Here is a 14659-nt window from a genome sequence, read left to right as displayed (position 1 = left end):
CCTGTTTGCCCTCTCCCTTTGTGTGCATCCTAGCTGGGAGTATATCCTCCTGATCAGCGGATCTGTGCCTGTCAGTGCAGCATTTGTTTGTATCGTGCTGGCTACCCACTCAACAGATTCCATTTGTATATTGGCTATAAAGAAAACTACTCGGCGAACGCCTACCGCAGATATACTGTGGCAGAGCAGGATCTGGCTCTTCCAGGCTCCTCCCACCAGAGTGACGTCATGCCGCACACGGCCGCCAGGAAGGCCGGTGGCCATTTTACCCGTTCTTTCTTCGAATGCGAGTGCTTTTCAATTACGATGAAGCTTTAATAAAGAAATACTACACTATTAGTACCTATTTGGGGATTTCCCCCAACCTCAGATGCTTCTGATCTGGTGGTCTGATACCAATGTGGAGCTGTGATATTTCTGGTTTGGTGGTCTGATGACAACATGGAGCTGTCCCTAGGAGCTGAGTGTGCCCTGTGAGGGAGCAGTGTTACCCTGTGTGCCTAGAATGTGCCTGATGATCCCGCAGCCCCTGCCCAGACCTTGATGACCACTGTTGGATATTTATACACATGCGCATATCTTGTGCGCTTCTGGTGAGTGCGTTCATATTACCAGCCCTCACCATTTAGGATCACCAGCAAGAAGCACCTAATTTTCTGGACTTCATTTGCATTTTTGCTTATGATGCACTACAGTCACTTTATATATTGATTTTAGATTTACTCGTTTAATACGTCATTAAGAGACGATTTAGCACGACATCACTTTACAAGCGCTGTACTAGCGCTCACCTTGTACCATTCAGTATTATCGTTTCTTTTACTTGTAGCGCTGCATTTATATTATACTGCATTATTTGGAGGTCTAGAGGTTTACCTTTAATGCCAGCTGCTGTATATATTTTGCGATCCTTTTTACACAATGTGGAAGGTTAGCCCCTAAAGGTTCCACAGTGAGCTTTACTGCATATACTAACCGATTTTACTGTTGAGGGTTTAGTAACATTTTAACTTTGCTAGGCACAAAGTTAACCCTTTGATTGCCCCTAAATGTTAACCCCTTCCCAGCCATATATATATATATATATATATATATACATACACACACACACATATATACACACACACACACACACACACACACACACACACACACACACACATATACATACATATATATACACACACACACATACACACACACATATACCATAGTTTATAGCTGATATAAAACTTTCACAAAAAAATAATTCATACACACTTATTGGGAACTTTTTTTTTACCAAAGACATGTAGTATAATACATTTGTGAAGAAAAGTTAATTTTTTTAATTGGGTAAATTTTATAGCAGAAAAAAATATTTTTTTTTTCTAAATTTTTGGTCTTTGTATAATAAAATTTTTTTAAAAAACAGTTAAAGTAGCACAGTGCTGAATAGCAAAAAATGGCCTGGACAAGAAGGAGGTAAATGTATTATTTATTTATTACAGGTACTTCTATAGCGCTGTCAATTTACATATATATTGTACATTCACATCAGTCCCTAACCCTCAAGGGGCGTACAATCTAAGGTCCCTAACTCACATTCATACATACACATACTAGGGACAATTTAGACAGGAGCCAATTAACCTACCAGCATGTCTTTGGAGTGTGGAAGGAAACCGGAGTACCTGGAGGAAACCTACCAGCATGTCTTTGGAGTGTGGAAGGAAACCGGAGTACCTGGAGGAAACCCACGCAGGCACAGGGAGAACATGTAAACTCCAGGCAGGTGGTGCCGTGGTTGGGATTCGAACCAACGACCTGAGTACTGCCAGGCGGAAGTGCTAACCACTTAGCCACTGTGCTGCCCATTCTTTTGGATCTCAAGTGGTTAATTTGTGGTATCACATTTCCTTTTTTGAAATTATTAAGCCGTATTAACCACACGTTAACCGTTTGATTTTACCATTTGGTTTTCGCCTAAACGTTTTGGGGGCTTCTTTGTGGAGCGCTGTGGTCCCAGTGAATTTTTACTGGGCAAAAAAATGTCTTATGATCTTTCCGTCCTCGGCTGCTGAACTGACAGGTTCCTCTACAATCTTCTTCCTGACTCACCATGCAGTACAATGAAGGCACACACACAAAGACAGCCCCCCTCAGAAAGAGAACGATCGACCACTCAAATATTATTAGAGTTGTTGAAAATCTCAGTTCATCCTAACATTCTCTTTTAGGACTCGGGAGTGCTTTTTATTACTTGGATGTGAATCCCTATATGGCATGATTTGTTTGAATCCTTTGCAAATATCTAGCTGTGCACAGTAATATAAAGACCCATAATCTGTATTTTATACCTCTGAATCTCTTATTAATATCTTACCTCCCAGCCACACGAAGTCATTGACAGCCCGTAACAGCTCAACAGCCATGTGATAATGGACCAGAGCGTCCTGGAGCATCCCAGCCTGTAGACTGAGGTCACCCACGTGCTTCCGCATGCGTCCCTGGCACCGCTTTTTGTAATGTCTGCAGAGACAACAGTTATCAATCAGACAAGCAAATAGATCGCTATACATTAAAATCAACATATTCAGTACCTAAATGATCACAGAAAAGGAAATGTAGCGTTCACACACAAAAAAAAAAATAGATAGATAGATAGATAGTGGTGCACCGAAATGAAAATTCTGGTGCCAAAAACGAAAATTCAAAACTGAAATGCACAGTTTTTAAAAATGAATTTATATTTTTTGGAAAAAAATACACTTTGATAAAATATATATATATATATATATATATATATATATATATATGCTGTTACACAGTTAATATTTATATTAATGTTCATGAGAATTCATATAGTTTATTTTTTGTACCATTTCCTATGGACATTTCTATAGTTAGTAATATGCTGCCATCCAGTGGCCTTATTTGTTTTTCATGTTGCCTCCCTGAGATCTATGACACAATTCCTTTGTATATGAAGCTCCTCCCTTCTTCTTGAGTTCAGCACTTCCTGTGTCATGGAGGCAGCTAACAGACCACATGTAACAGGGACACATGTATTCTGCATAGTACGCTACAGAAAGTATCATCTTTTGACCGCATAATACTGGAAACCATTCATTCTGCTGTATCCTGTTGTCACATGTACAGAATAAAGCAACTTCTGGATGAACACTGTATTGGCGAGTTCAAGCTATCTGATAAGGATTGTCCACAGTGATTATATCTGCTTATACAGGCTAGGCAGAGAGGTCTCACAAGGGATAAATCGCTATCACAACAATCTGAGTCAGAATAATATATACACATATACATACATACATATACCCCAATTTGTTTTGTAAAATATGAAAGAGGATGTTACGTCGAATAAATAGATACCCAACACGTCACGCTTTAAAATTGCGTACGCTCGTGAAATGGCGTGAAACTGCGGTACTTAAAAATCTCCATGGGTGATGCTTTAACATTTTCTACAGGATAGCAGTGTAAAGTTACAGAGAAGGTCTAGTGCGAGAATTATTGCTCTTGCTCTGACGTTCGTGGCGATACCTCACGTGTGTGGTTTGAACACCATTTACATATGTGGGCATGGCCTAAGTATGCTTTTACCACTATGTGTGAGCACGGGGGGCACTTTAAACTTTTTTTTTTTTTAAATCTATTTAATGTTTTTTTAAGGGTCATTTGGGGGGCATTTGTACTGTCCTAGCATTTTAGGGCCTCAAGAAATTAGATAGGCCGCCATACATCAGGACTGATTAATTTTCAAATATACACTATATTGCCAAAAGTATTGATCGGCCGGCCTTTACACGCACATGAATTTTAATGGCCTCCCAGTCTTGGTCCGTAGGGTTCAATATTGAGTTGGCTCCGCCCTTTGCAGCTATAACAGCTTCTACTCTTCTGGGAAGGCCATCCACAAGGTTTAGGAGGGTGTCTATGGGAAGGTTGGACCATTCTTCCAGAAGCACATTTGTCAGGTCAGGCACTGATGTCGGGGGAGGAGGCCTGGCTTGCAGTCTCCGCTCTAATTCATCCCAAAGGTGTTCTATGGGGTTGAGGTCAAGACTCTGTGCAGGCCAGTCAAGTTTCTCCACCCCAAACTGGCTCCTCCATGTCTTTATGGACCTTGCTTTGTGCACTGGTGCGCAGTCATGTTGGAACAGGAAGGGGCCATCCCCAAACTCTTCCCACAAAGTTGGGAGCATAAAATTGTCCAAAATGTCTTGGTATGCTGACGCCTTAAGAGTTCCCTTCACTGAAGCTAGGGGGCCAAGCACAACCCCTGAACGGCAACCCCACACCATAATCCCCCCTCCACCAAACGTTATACTTGGCACAATGCAGTTAGGCAAGTACTGTTCTCCTGGCAACCGCCAACCCCAGACACGTCCATCGGATTGCCAACAGAGAAGCGTGATTGGTCACTCCAGAGAACACATCTCCACTGCTCTAGAGTCCAGTGGCTGCATACTTTACACCACGGCATCTGACGCTTTGCATTACACTTGGTGATGTAAGGCATGGGCGCAGCTTACTGAGGGATCATGCAAAAGATGGGGGAAGGTCTAGCTAGAGGGACAGAGGGAGAAATCAAAATTGACAACTACTAAAGACAGACACACACACTTTTGAAAAAACGACTTGTCCAGATAAAAAAAATAAAAATTTTAACCAAAACCGTATTTAAATCGGAGGGGATATTAGGAATGTCGGAGGGCTTTTAAAAACTAAAGAGACTTTATGGAGACTTAAACGTTTAATATTTTTAACATTGCGCTGTTTATCTCCTCCTCCCCTCCCTGCCTGTCTCCAGTACCGCCCCCGGGGACTAGCATGTGGTGACCTTGCAGTGTGATGAACAACGTTTGGCTGCTCCTCAGGAACGGGTGGGTCAGGGATTATATTTAATCCCTTTCACTGCCAGAGCCATTTTTGCATTTTTTTGCACACGTTTAAAAAATCATTTTAGGCCTGAAGATTACACAAAACCCCCCAAACAATAAATAGATAATAACAAACAGAATAAAATAGTGGTACTTCCAAATTTTTAAGTTAATTTTAGGGAACAAAAAAGCAATAAATTAACCTATTTTTTGTAAAAATATAAAAGATGAGGTTGCACCGAGTAAATAGATATCCAACTTGTCAAACCTAAAATTTGTGCGCGCTCCCAAAATGGCAACGAACTTTAGTACCCTATATTTGCTATAGGCGACACTTTTAAAGCTCCTTATAGGTCACCAGTTTAGTGTTACAGTCAGGGTGGATTTGATTTAAATCACTAGTCAGTAAGGCTTGATGTAAATCCTAGTTTTCTACATAAAGACTAATTCTTGCTGGTATAACTTTAATATACAAGTAGATGAAGATTTTTAGAATAACAACTTTTCATATTAGTTTTTTTATCCCCAGTTTAATAGGTTAATCATTCATATTTGGACAACTTTTCTGTTGTACTTAGGAAGGAGAAAAATAATCATTACCTTAATAATAACAATTTAAATAGATTTATTCAACTGAAACAATAACAATCCAGCAGATGTGATTTGCTTAAACATTCCTGTTTGGTAACTAATTTGGCTAAACAAAATATATATATTTGAAGAAACTTAGACTGTCAGCCCCTCCCCCTCACACTTAGTTTCACTTTCTTCTTGTGCAGATCTATTCCACTCCAAACAATCAGAAAAATATTGTTTCTATTCTATTCACTGAACTTCTTGAAACTTAGCCCTGAAGGGGTTGATTCTGTATTCATAGGTTTGTAGAAGTTAGGATGAAGGTCTTTTTCTTAACTCTGTTCACGTTATAACATTTTTGCTGTGAAGAAGAGGCATGTGATCTCCGCTGAGTCAAATTCAGTTTTGGGAACTGCAAAAGTAAACCGATCATCTGTGATAATATCTTGTAGGCAGAGAAACTGCCCAATAATCTTACAAAAACCTCTGGAAGAGCATGACATTGTGAATGGATTCATGGAATTTATTTACCAAAAAAATTAAACATATACAGCCTTATTCTACATAATTAAAAAACTAATCTTTATTTCATGATGGAATAACCTTTGGATGGTAATATATTTTCCTCAAAAAGCATTTTATTTAAAAAAAATCCGATTTAAATAAAAAAAAAAAAAATCTGATTTAAATAAAAAAAAAAAATCAGATTTTTTTTATTTTTTTTAAAAAAATCATTGATTTTTATCCACCCTGGTTACAGAGGAGGTCTGGTGCTAGAATTATTTCTGTCATTCTGGCGTGCGCAGTGATATGTGACATGTATCGCAATCGACGGTTTCATGCATAGGAGCCCCAGCATGTAGTTTAACGTGCGTATATGTGGGGTGGGAGATATTTGTTGGGGGGGGGGGGATGGTATGCGCTTGGGTGTAACTTTCATTTTTTACAATTAAAAAAAAAAAAACCTTTTTTTTTTTCTTACATCACATAGAGGACAAAGTCCTCTATGTGATGATTTTTGGTGACAGGTCCTCTTTGAGACATCCAAGGTCTAAAAGACCTTGCATGTCTCCTCTGTGCTCCACTGAATGTAATGCGGTGCACATCGCACCATATTACATTCTTTCCCAGGGATTGCATTACAATCTCTCAACGGGGACCCGGAAGTGACATCGTAACCTCACTTCCGGGTCAGCACAAGAAGGGGAGGGGAGTGGACATGTCCGGTCTTCTCTCTCCCCTGTAGCCAACGGCGAGCCGGGTCCGCAACTGGACAAGCGGAGCCCGCGGAGAGGCTGGCACAGTGTGCAAGCAAATCAGCGGCAGCACTGCCGCCGAATGCTTCCACCTGAGAAGTTAGCCTTCTGCTTGCCTGCAGCAGGGCTAAAGGAAGAGAAAAAAAAAAAACTACCTGCCCAGCACCTGGAACTACATGTCCTATGTGCCGGGCAATAGGAATCCAACATCCGTATGTATGTATATATATATATATATATATATATATATATATATATATATATATATATATATATATATATAAATTATTATTTATTTATATTATTTATTTGATTTTTATTTTTTTTTAAGAATGAGATTTTACCAGCTCCTTTATTGTAGTCCAGGTGATAATAAATACACTGGTGTAATCATGTGAGGCACCAACCTGCTGTCTGGATCAAGCCCTACAAAGTCTTTCTTCTCATACGGAACATAGAGCAGAGGGATCTTCTCCCCGGACTTTTCACTGGTCCTATCCAGCCGCTTACACTCCAGGACAATGAAGAGAGACTCGATGAAATCCTCCACGAGTTTCTCCACAGCATCGCAGTCTTCGTAGCTGGGGTAAAACGCCACATCGATCCGCTGCTGATCCGCCACTTCCTCCTGCAGCCCGAAGACAAAGAGGCGAGAGTCGTAGAGCGTGGAGCTGTAGGCTTCCTTGTTCTGGTCAAATTTCAGGAAGGTGTGGGGGAGCTCCTTGGGTGAGCTGCACTCCGCAATACAAATAAGTCCGACCACTTTGCGGTGCGTCTGAAAATCCCCCCAATCGTTGTTCTCTAAAGGATATTGGTGGCGGTAGCGGATGTAGAGGGCACGTTGGGAGTTGCTGACGTTGACTTGAGACACGGAAGAAATATGTTTGTAAATTTTGAAGAAGTTGTCGTTCTTCACCACCCCCACAAACTGAACCACCACCAGGAGGGTCTGATGGTCCTCTGCACATTGCATATAGTCTGGGACACTCATTCTGCTGTTAGGATAAGGTCCTAAAAGATGGAAAAAAAAATACAGCAAGTTAAAAAGAAATCAAATTCTTATATGTACGGTTTTATCTGCCAAAATACACACCAACAGAATCTTGTGGACACCTGACCATCACACCTATAGGAAGCTGTTAGACATCCTATTATAAAACCATGGCCATTATTATGGAGTTGTCCTCTTTGGGACTAGAACAGCCTCCACTCTCCTGGAAAGAGTTACCACAAGATTTTGGAGTGTGTCTGTGAGAATTTGTTCCATCGCAGGCAAAAAAACATTTGTGAAGTCAGGCAGTGATGTTGGAGAAGACCCGGCGCGCAATTGGCTTTCCAATTAACCGAAAGGTGTTCAGTAGGGTTGAGGTCAGGAATGGAGCAGCACGCGGTTTCTGTGCCGCTGCATTTTAGGGAAGGTGAAGGGACCCTTTCCCTGAGGTTCCTGGGAGGTACAGAATCCCATTCAAATTAATGGGCTGCTGTGCCTGCGCAAATGCAGCACACAGGAAATGCAGGAGTTTGGACCTAGCCTATACAGTGACTGATCATTGTGATATATAATCACAGGCTACCACAGAGATTGAGACCCATTCTCGGGGCTGGGGGTGCACTATTCAGCATGCTTCCAACACAAATATGCGGCCCTTTGGAAGAAGACTCACTTCAGTGAGGCTGCATAAGTGTGTACGTGCTGTGAAAAAGGGGTTAAATACAGGTCAAGGGTATATAACAGACATTTAAAGAATCAGAATGCCATGTGACAAGGTGACAACAAAGGAGCTCAACTTGTAGACAGAGTGTTGTCACACTGACAGGAAGTGCCTGAACAAAGAGCGTCCATGGCCGGCTCGCCAGACAAGAACTGCTCAAGACAGGATCACCAGCTGTTTTTATACATATTAAAAAATAAAATATTACAGTAACTCGCCAGACGTGAAGCACCCATGGCTGGCTCGCCAGATGTGGAGCGCCCATGGCCGGCTCGCCAGAAGTGGTGCGCCCACGGCCAGCTCGCCAGACCAGAACTGCTGAAGACAGGATCACCAGCTGTTTTTATACATATTAAAAAATAATATATTACAGTAACTTGCCAGACGGGCAACGGCCATGGCAGGCTGGCCAGACGGGGAGCAGCCATGGCAGGCTGGCCAGACATGGAGCGCCCATGGCCGGCTTGCCAGACAGGGAGCGGCCACAGCAGGCTGGCAAGATGAGGAGCGGCCACGGCAGGCTCGCCAGAAGGAGAGCGGCCACTGTAACGTACATGTAAGATTTGAGTAGCTGAGATGTGACCTGTAGAAAATATGACAATGTAGATTTGGCATTCCATGTTATAATAATATAAGATGTGTTCAGTCAGAGACAGATGGTCACCAATTAGCATCTGAAAGAGACAGAGCTTCCTCAGGCTGGAAGTAACACCTGGGTGTCAATAAGATTTGTCACCTACACATACATACATATATATATATATATATATATATATAAAATCAGACTTTGCCACTTTCTTGAAGTTTGAAAGAGGAACGCCAGACATTTCAGCTGCAAGAGACCAGAAGGGCTCCGATCTGTCTGGGAGCTACACAGTATATACACAAATCAAAGGAATAGATTTCATCTCTCATAAAGGCTAAAATATTAGTTGCAGAGAGATGAAAATACTTCCTTCTGATTGGGCACCCTGTGGGCTACATCTGCATGTAAAAACTGTATTTGTGGCCTATGTAGAATGCCAGAAAAATGCAGTAAATGGTTATGTGGCGCCAGATTGCTACAGCTGAACAGCGATTGGTACTGTCGCGATCGGACTGATGCGCTGGTGTCGAAAATTCAATCCCTGACTTGGTGATTCAAACTGTTCCTGGTCCAATCGACTTTGGGCATTTCAGCACCCACAACGTCCTGTGGGCTGGTACAGGAACACCCCCCAGGGTTGATTGGACAAGGACTAATGTCCAGCCCACATCCATATTCCCATAAATTGAGAACTTTCCGTGACTTGCTCCAGTCGCAGGATAACTCTTGGTAAAAGTTTTATTTCTGTTTTTTATTCCCTTTTATTTTATAGTCAATAGCCAATTGTGTGCCTTCTTGTATTTTCTGTAACTCTTTATACTTTGTACATATTTTATGCACCGCCCACTTTGGGGTAATAAACCATAAAATTAATAAGTGACTTCTGGGTACTTAAGCTCGGGCTCCTATCTCCGGACAGATTAGATTGTATTGTATTTTAGTGCCTTTATACACTCGGTCAAGTTCATTGCCAATCTGTATGCAATTGCACTGCGTGTTGGCAGATTGCGTGCAGATTGTAAGGGTGACGTCTGCCAGACAGAGATCTGCAGATAAAGTGTTGGGTGGTGGCAAGCTACCGTTTGTGGTGTGTCTGGTGTGGGGGGGTGTGGACAGTGGAAGAGTGATTAACACCGGGGTTCTAGCTTGTAGGACAGCTGGAGGAATCCTAGAATGGTGTGTCGATCGCTAGGCTGCTCCTCAACCCTAATTAGTGCACCAGATTGTATGTAAGATTTGTGTCTACCTGTGTGTGTGGTCAGCTAGCTGGATTAGAGTCTCCCTCTAGTTGTGGCCAGAGGTAGCGCGGTCTGTGAAAGTATACCATGGCCGGTCTTATATACGTATACATATTCCGATCAAGTCCCCCTTATTCCCTCTTACCCCAAGTCACAGCCGCACGTGCGCACCTCGGTTAGCTAGTCGCTGTGGGCGTGGAGCGGCCACGGCCGGCGCGCCAGACGTGGAGCGGCCAAGGCCGGCGCGCCAGACGGGGAGCGGCCAAGGCCGGCGCGCCAGACGGGGAGCGGCCAAGGCCGGCGCGCCAGACGGGGAGCGGCCAAGGACGGCGCGCCAGACGGGGAGCGGCCAAGGACGGCGCGCCAGACGGGGAGCGGCCAAGGACGGCGCGGCAGACGTGGAGCGGCCAAGGCCGGCCCGCCAGACGAGGAGCGCCCACGGCCGGCCCGCCAGACGAGGAGCGCCCATAGTCTATATAAAATCTCTGGAAGAAATAGCCCACGGCCGGCCCGCCAGACGTGGAGCGGCCAAGGCCGGCGCGCCAGACGTAGAGCGGCCAAGGCCGGCGCGCCAGACGTAGAGCGGCCAAGGCCGGCGCGCCAGACGGGGAGCGGCCAAGGCCGGCGTGCCAGACGGGGAGCGCCCACGGCCGGCCCGCCAGACGAGGAGCGCCCACAGTCTATATAAAATCTCTGGAAGAAATAGCAACAAATGTAACAAAAAGAGGAAACTTTGTATCATTTTATATATACACACAAATATACAGCTCAGCACTGCACAGGCACACTGTGTTTGATAAGAGCTTTCCACATTCAGATCAATGAAACCAACAAAGAGGATGGATTCTGCTTATAAACCCACTGGGTCTCCTGAGGGCTAACAAATGGGCCCCCAGCTACAGCACCCAGAGAGCTACCATCTCCAGCAGGGAGCAGTACTCACACCCCCTGCCCCTCCAGCCAATCACTCACCTGTCCCCAGCTGTCTCCAAGCAGTTCTGCCCTCACTTCCTGCTTCCTAAAGGGGAGGAGCCGCCCCTACCAGGACACAACCACCACACAGGAGGGTTCTGCACCTGTCAGTCTCACCTTTACTGAACGCCATTAGAAAAAACAGTCCGCCATCATTCCTGAGAGAGAATCGTTATGTGGCGCCAACGGAAATTACAGATACAGCTACATCTATTTGTTTTCCTTTAGATGTATAAAGTATACCCCAACCAGTGCACCCCCCGGATCAGCGGCCAATCTGGTATCGCCCGTCGCGCTTAAAGCGTTCGTAACCATGCGGTGATTGGCGGAAAGTGGCTCGCGCCGAGAGGCATTGTTTTTTTTAAGGGGCCAATAGGCGGACGAAGTAGAGAAGGAACATGGAGCGTCATCAGTTGCTGGATTAATCGGGGGAAACTGTCTGGGAGGTTGCTGAGCAGTTTGCAAATCGACCGCTAGGTGTCACTATTAATAAGCTGGCAGAAATTCTATATATGCAATATGTATAAATATTATATATATATATATATATCAGGGGCAGACTGACAACTCATGGGGCCCCCGGGCAATAGGGGATCATGGGGCCCCTGTGTCCTTGCCCAAACTCAAAAAAGCCTATGAGAAAGGTACCAGGGGCATCTCATGGGGCCCCCTACTGACCCCGGGCCCTCAGGCTGTGCCCGAGTTTCCAAATGGTCAGTCCGCCCCTGATATATATATACACATATAGGCGTACCTTGGTTTACGAACGCCTCGATTAATGTAATTTTGGTTTACGAGTGAAAATCCATTGAAAATAATGCAGCGGTTTATGATTTTTTTTCGCTATACAAGCGGATTAATTGGTTTTCAATGCATTTGCAAATTTTTTTTTTTAATCATTTCCCTGTACAGTATTTATGCCTTTAAAATGCACTTTATAAAAAGTTTTGAACAGATAAGACTTTTTTTTACTTTTTTCTGACCTCCGGAACGGATTAATTGGTTTTCAATGCATTCCTATGGGAAACCACGTATTGGTTTACAAATTTTTTTGCAATATGAAAAGTCCCGCAGAACGCATTGAATTTGTAAACCGAGGTTTCTATATATATATATATATATATATATATATATATATATATATAAAATGTATTTATTATAGGTACTTATATGGCGCTGTCAATTTTACGCAGCCCTTTACATATATATTGTACATTCACATCAGTCCCTAACCCTCAAGGGGTGTACAATCTAAGGTCCCTAACTCACATTCATACATACACATACTAGGGACAATTTAGACAGGAGCCAATTCACCTACCAGCATGTCTTTGGAGTGTAGGACGAAACCGGAGTACCTGGAGGAAACCCACGCAGGCACAGGGAAAACATGCAAACTCCAGGCAGGTGGTGCTGTGGCTGGGATTCAAACCAACGACCCCAGTACTGCCAGGCGGAAGTGCTAATATATATAATATTAATAGATAGACAGATAATTTGATTTGAAATATTATTATTATTAATATATACGGGATTTATATAGAGCCAACAGTTTACGACAGACAGTACAATTACAATACAATTGAATACAATAAACAAATATTTGATATTTGCTATATAAAAAGTAATAAATGCCATATATAATGCCATATATATATATATATATATATATATATAAAAATAATTATTATTATTATACAGGATTTATATATTATTATTATTATACAGGATTTATATATTATTATTATACAGGATTTATATATTATTATTATACAGGATTTATATATTATTATTATTATTATACAGGATTTATATAGCGCCAACAGTTTGCTCAGTGCTTTACACTATAACGGGAGACAATACAGCAACAATACAGTTCAATACAAGAGGGTTAGGAGGGCCCTGATCCTGGGAGCTTACAATCTAAGAGGGAGGAGCTGGTAGTACAAAAAGTAATAACTGTGGGGGATGGACTGGTAGGAGGAATAGAAGATTTGGTTATTAGCTGAAGGCAGGATAGGGTTCCCTGAAGTGATCAGTTTTTGCCTAAAAGTGGGCAGAGTAGGAAATAGTCTGAAAGATTGGGGTAGAGAATTCCAGAGGATGGGGGAGGCTCTGGAGAAGTCCTGGAGATAAGTATGGGAGGAGGAGACAAGGGAGCTAGAGAGCAGGAGGCCATGGGAGGAGTGGAGCGGACCTTCAGTGAAGCCTACCCTACCTCCACCTAATTAACTGAATTTTGTTTCCATCGACTCATCCCCTTACCTTTTTTATCACTTGCCCCTTCCTTTTAGATTGGAAGCTGTCTTGTATTGTAATTGTAATAAAAAAAATGTCAATGACAATATGTAATACCCCCTTCCTGCCACTATTGCACAGTTTAGGTCTGCGATAAGGTGGACAATAAAAGCAGGGATCAAGCACCTGTTTTTAACGTCACCCATATGAATGAGCCAGTGTGGTCTTCTTTTAGTGTTTCAGCGAATATGAACTGGTGATGGAGCTGCTAGTGGTGATACATAGGAACAGTGAGGACCATGGGGAACTCCAGCAGATAGTTGTAAGTGGCCACATGCTTCTCTATGCAAGCCACCCAGGGAGGAGGTACTAGATACTAGCGAGGGACCTGGACAGGCCCGGAATAGCCGTAGAGCACACCGGGCATTTGCCTGGTGGGCTGGGCCTGCCTGGATAGGAGGGACAAACAGGCGGCACATAGAGGACAGCGCATTTCTCCCCTCCTATCCATATCCTGTATGCCATGGGCTCCTGTATGCTCCCCCCCCCCCCCCATCTCCTTCACCACTGCGGGGGATCTGTCAGCATATTCTGTCCCCAGTGCTGACAGTTCCCCGCCCACCACAGATGGGGGAGGAGAGAGAAAGCTGCCCCTCCTCCTCCCACCCTCTCCTCCTGTGTCCGCCCTGCCCACACTCCCCTCCAGGCTTGTGTCTTCTCTCCCTCCTTCTTTCTTTCTTTCTTTCTCTCTGTCTCCTGTGTCTCTCAATTTTTTTCTTTCTCTCTTTCTTTGTTTTTCTCTCTCTGTCTTCTGTTTTTTTCCCTCTTTCTTTCTCCTGTTTCTCTCATTTTCTCTCACTTTCTTTCTCTCTCCGGCATCTCTCAGTTTTTTTCCCTTCCTTTCCATTCTCTCTTTCTTTCCCTCCTTCTTTGTTTCCCTCCTTTCCATCTTTCTTTCTTTGTTTATTTGTTTCTTTCTTTCTTTGTTTCTTTCTTTCTTTCTTTCCATACGTCTCTCTTTTTCAAATGCAGCGTGTTTGCAGGCACCAAATCTGATTCATTGTAGTATATTTAGAATGTGGTGCAGTACATTTTGTAATTCGGTTCAGTACATTTTGAATGTGGTGCAGTACATTTTGTAATTCAGTGCAGTACATTTTGAATGTGGTGCAGTACATTTTGTAATTCGGTGCAGTAC

At 43.2% G+C, this 14659-nt stretch overlaps 1 protein-coding gene across 1 annotated transcript in view; it reads right to left on the bottom strand.

Annotated features, from left to right (window-relative positions):
• TRAPPC9 (trafficking protein particle complex subunit 9) overlaps positions 1 to 7722 on the bottom strand; it is an 875381-nt gene extending 867659 nt beyond the window's left edge. Inside the window, exons 1-2 of the mRNA XM_089654645.1 lie at positions 7123 to 7722; positions 2366 to 2511 (exon numbers count right to left, since the gene is read on the bottom strand). Of these exons, the coding sequence (XP_089510771.1) occupies positions 2366 to 2511; positions 7123 to 7706 (730 nt within the window). The 5' untranslated portion in view covers positions 7707 to 7722. The remainder of the gene's footprint in view (positions 1 to 2365; positions 2512 to 7122) is intronic.
• Positions 7723 to 14659: the final 6937 nt, after the last annotated feature.

This window comes from Staurois parvus, unplaced genomic scaffold (genome assembly GCF_062004578.1).
Source record: "Staurois parvus isolate SC_StPar_1 unplaced genomic scaffold, SC_StPar_1.0 ptg000783l, whole genome shotgun sequence".
NCBI lineage: Eukaryota > Metazoa > Chordata > Amphibia > Anura > Ranidae > Staurois > Staurois parvus.
Note: the sequence above shows the minus strand (reverse complement) of the source record. Positions and strands in the feature narration are given on the sequence as shown.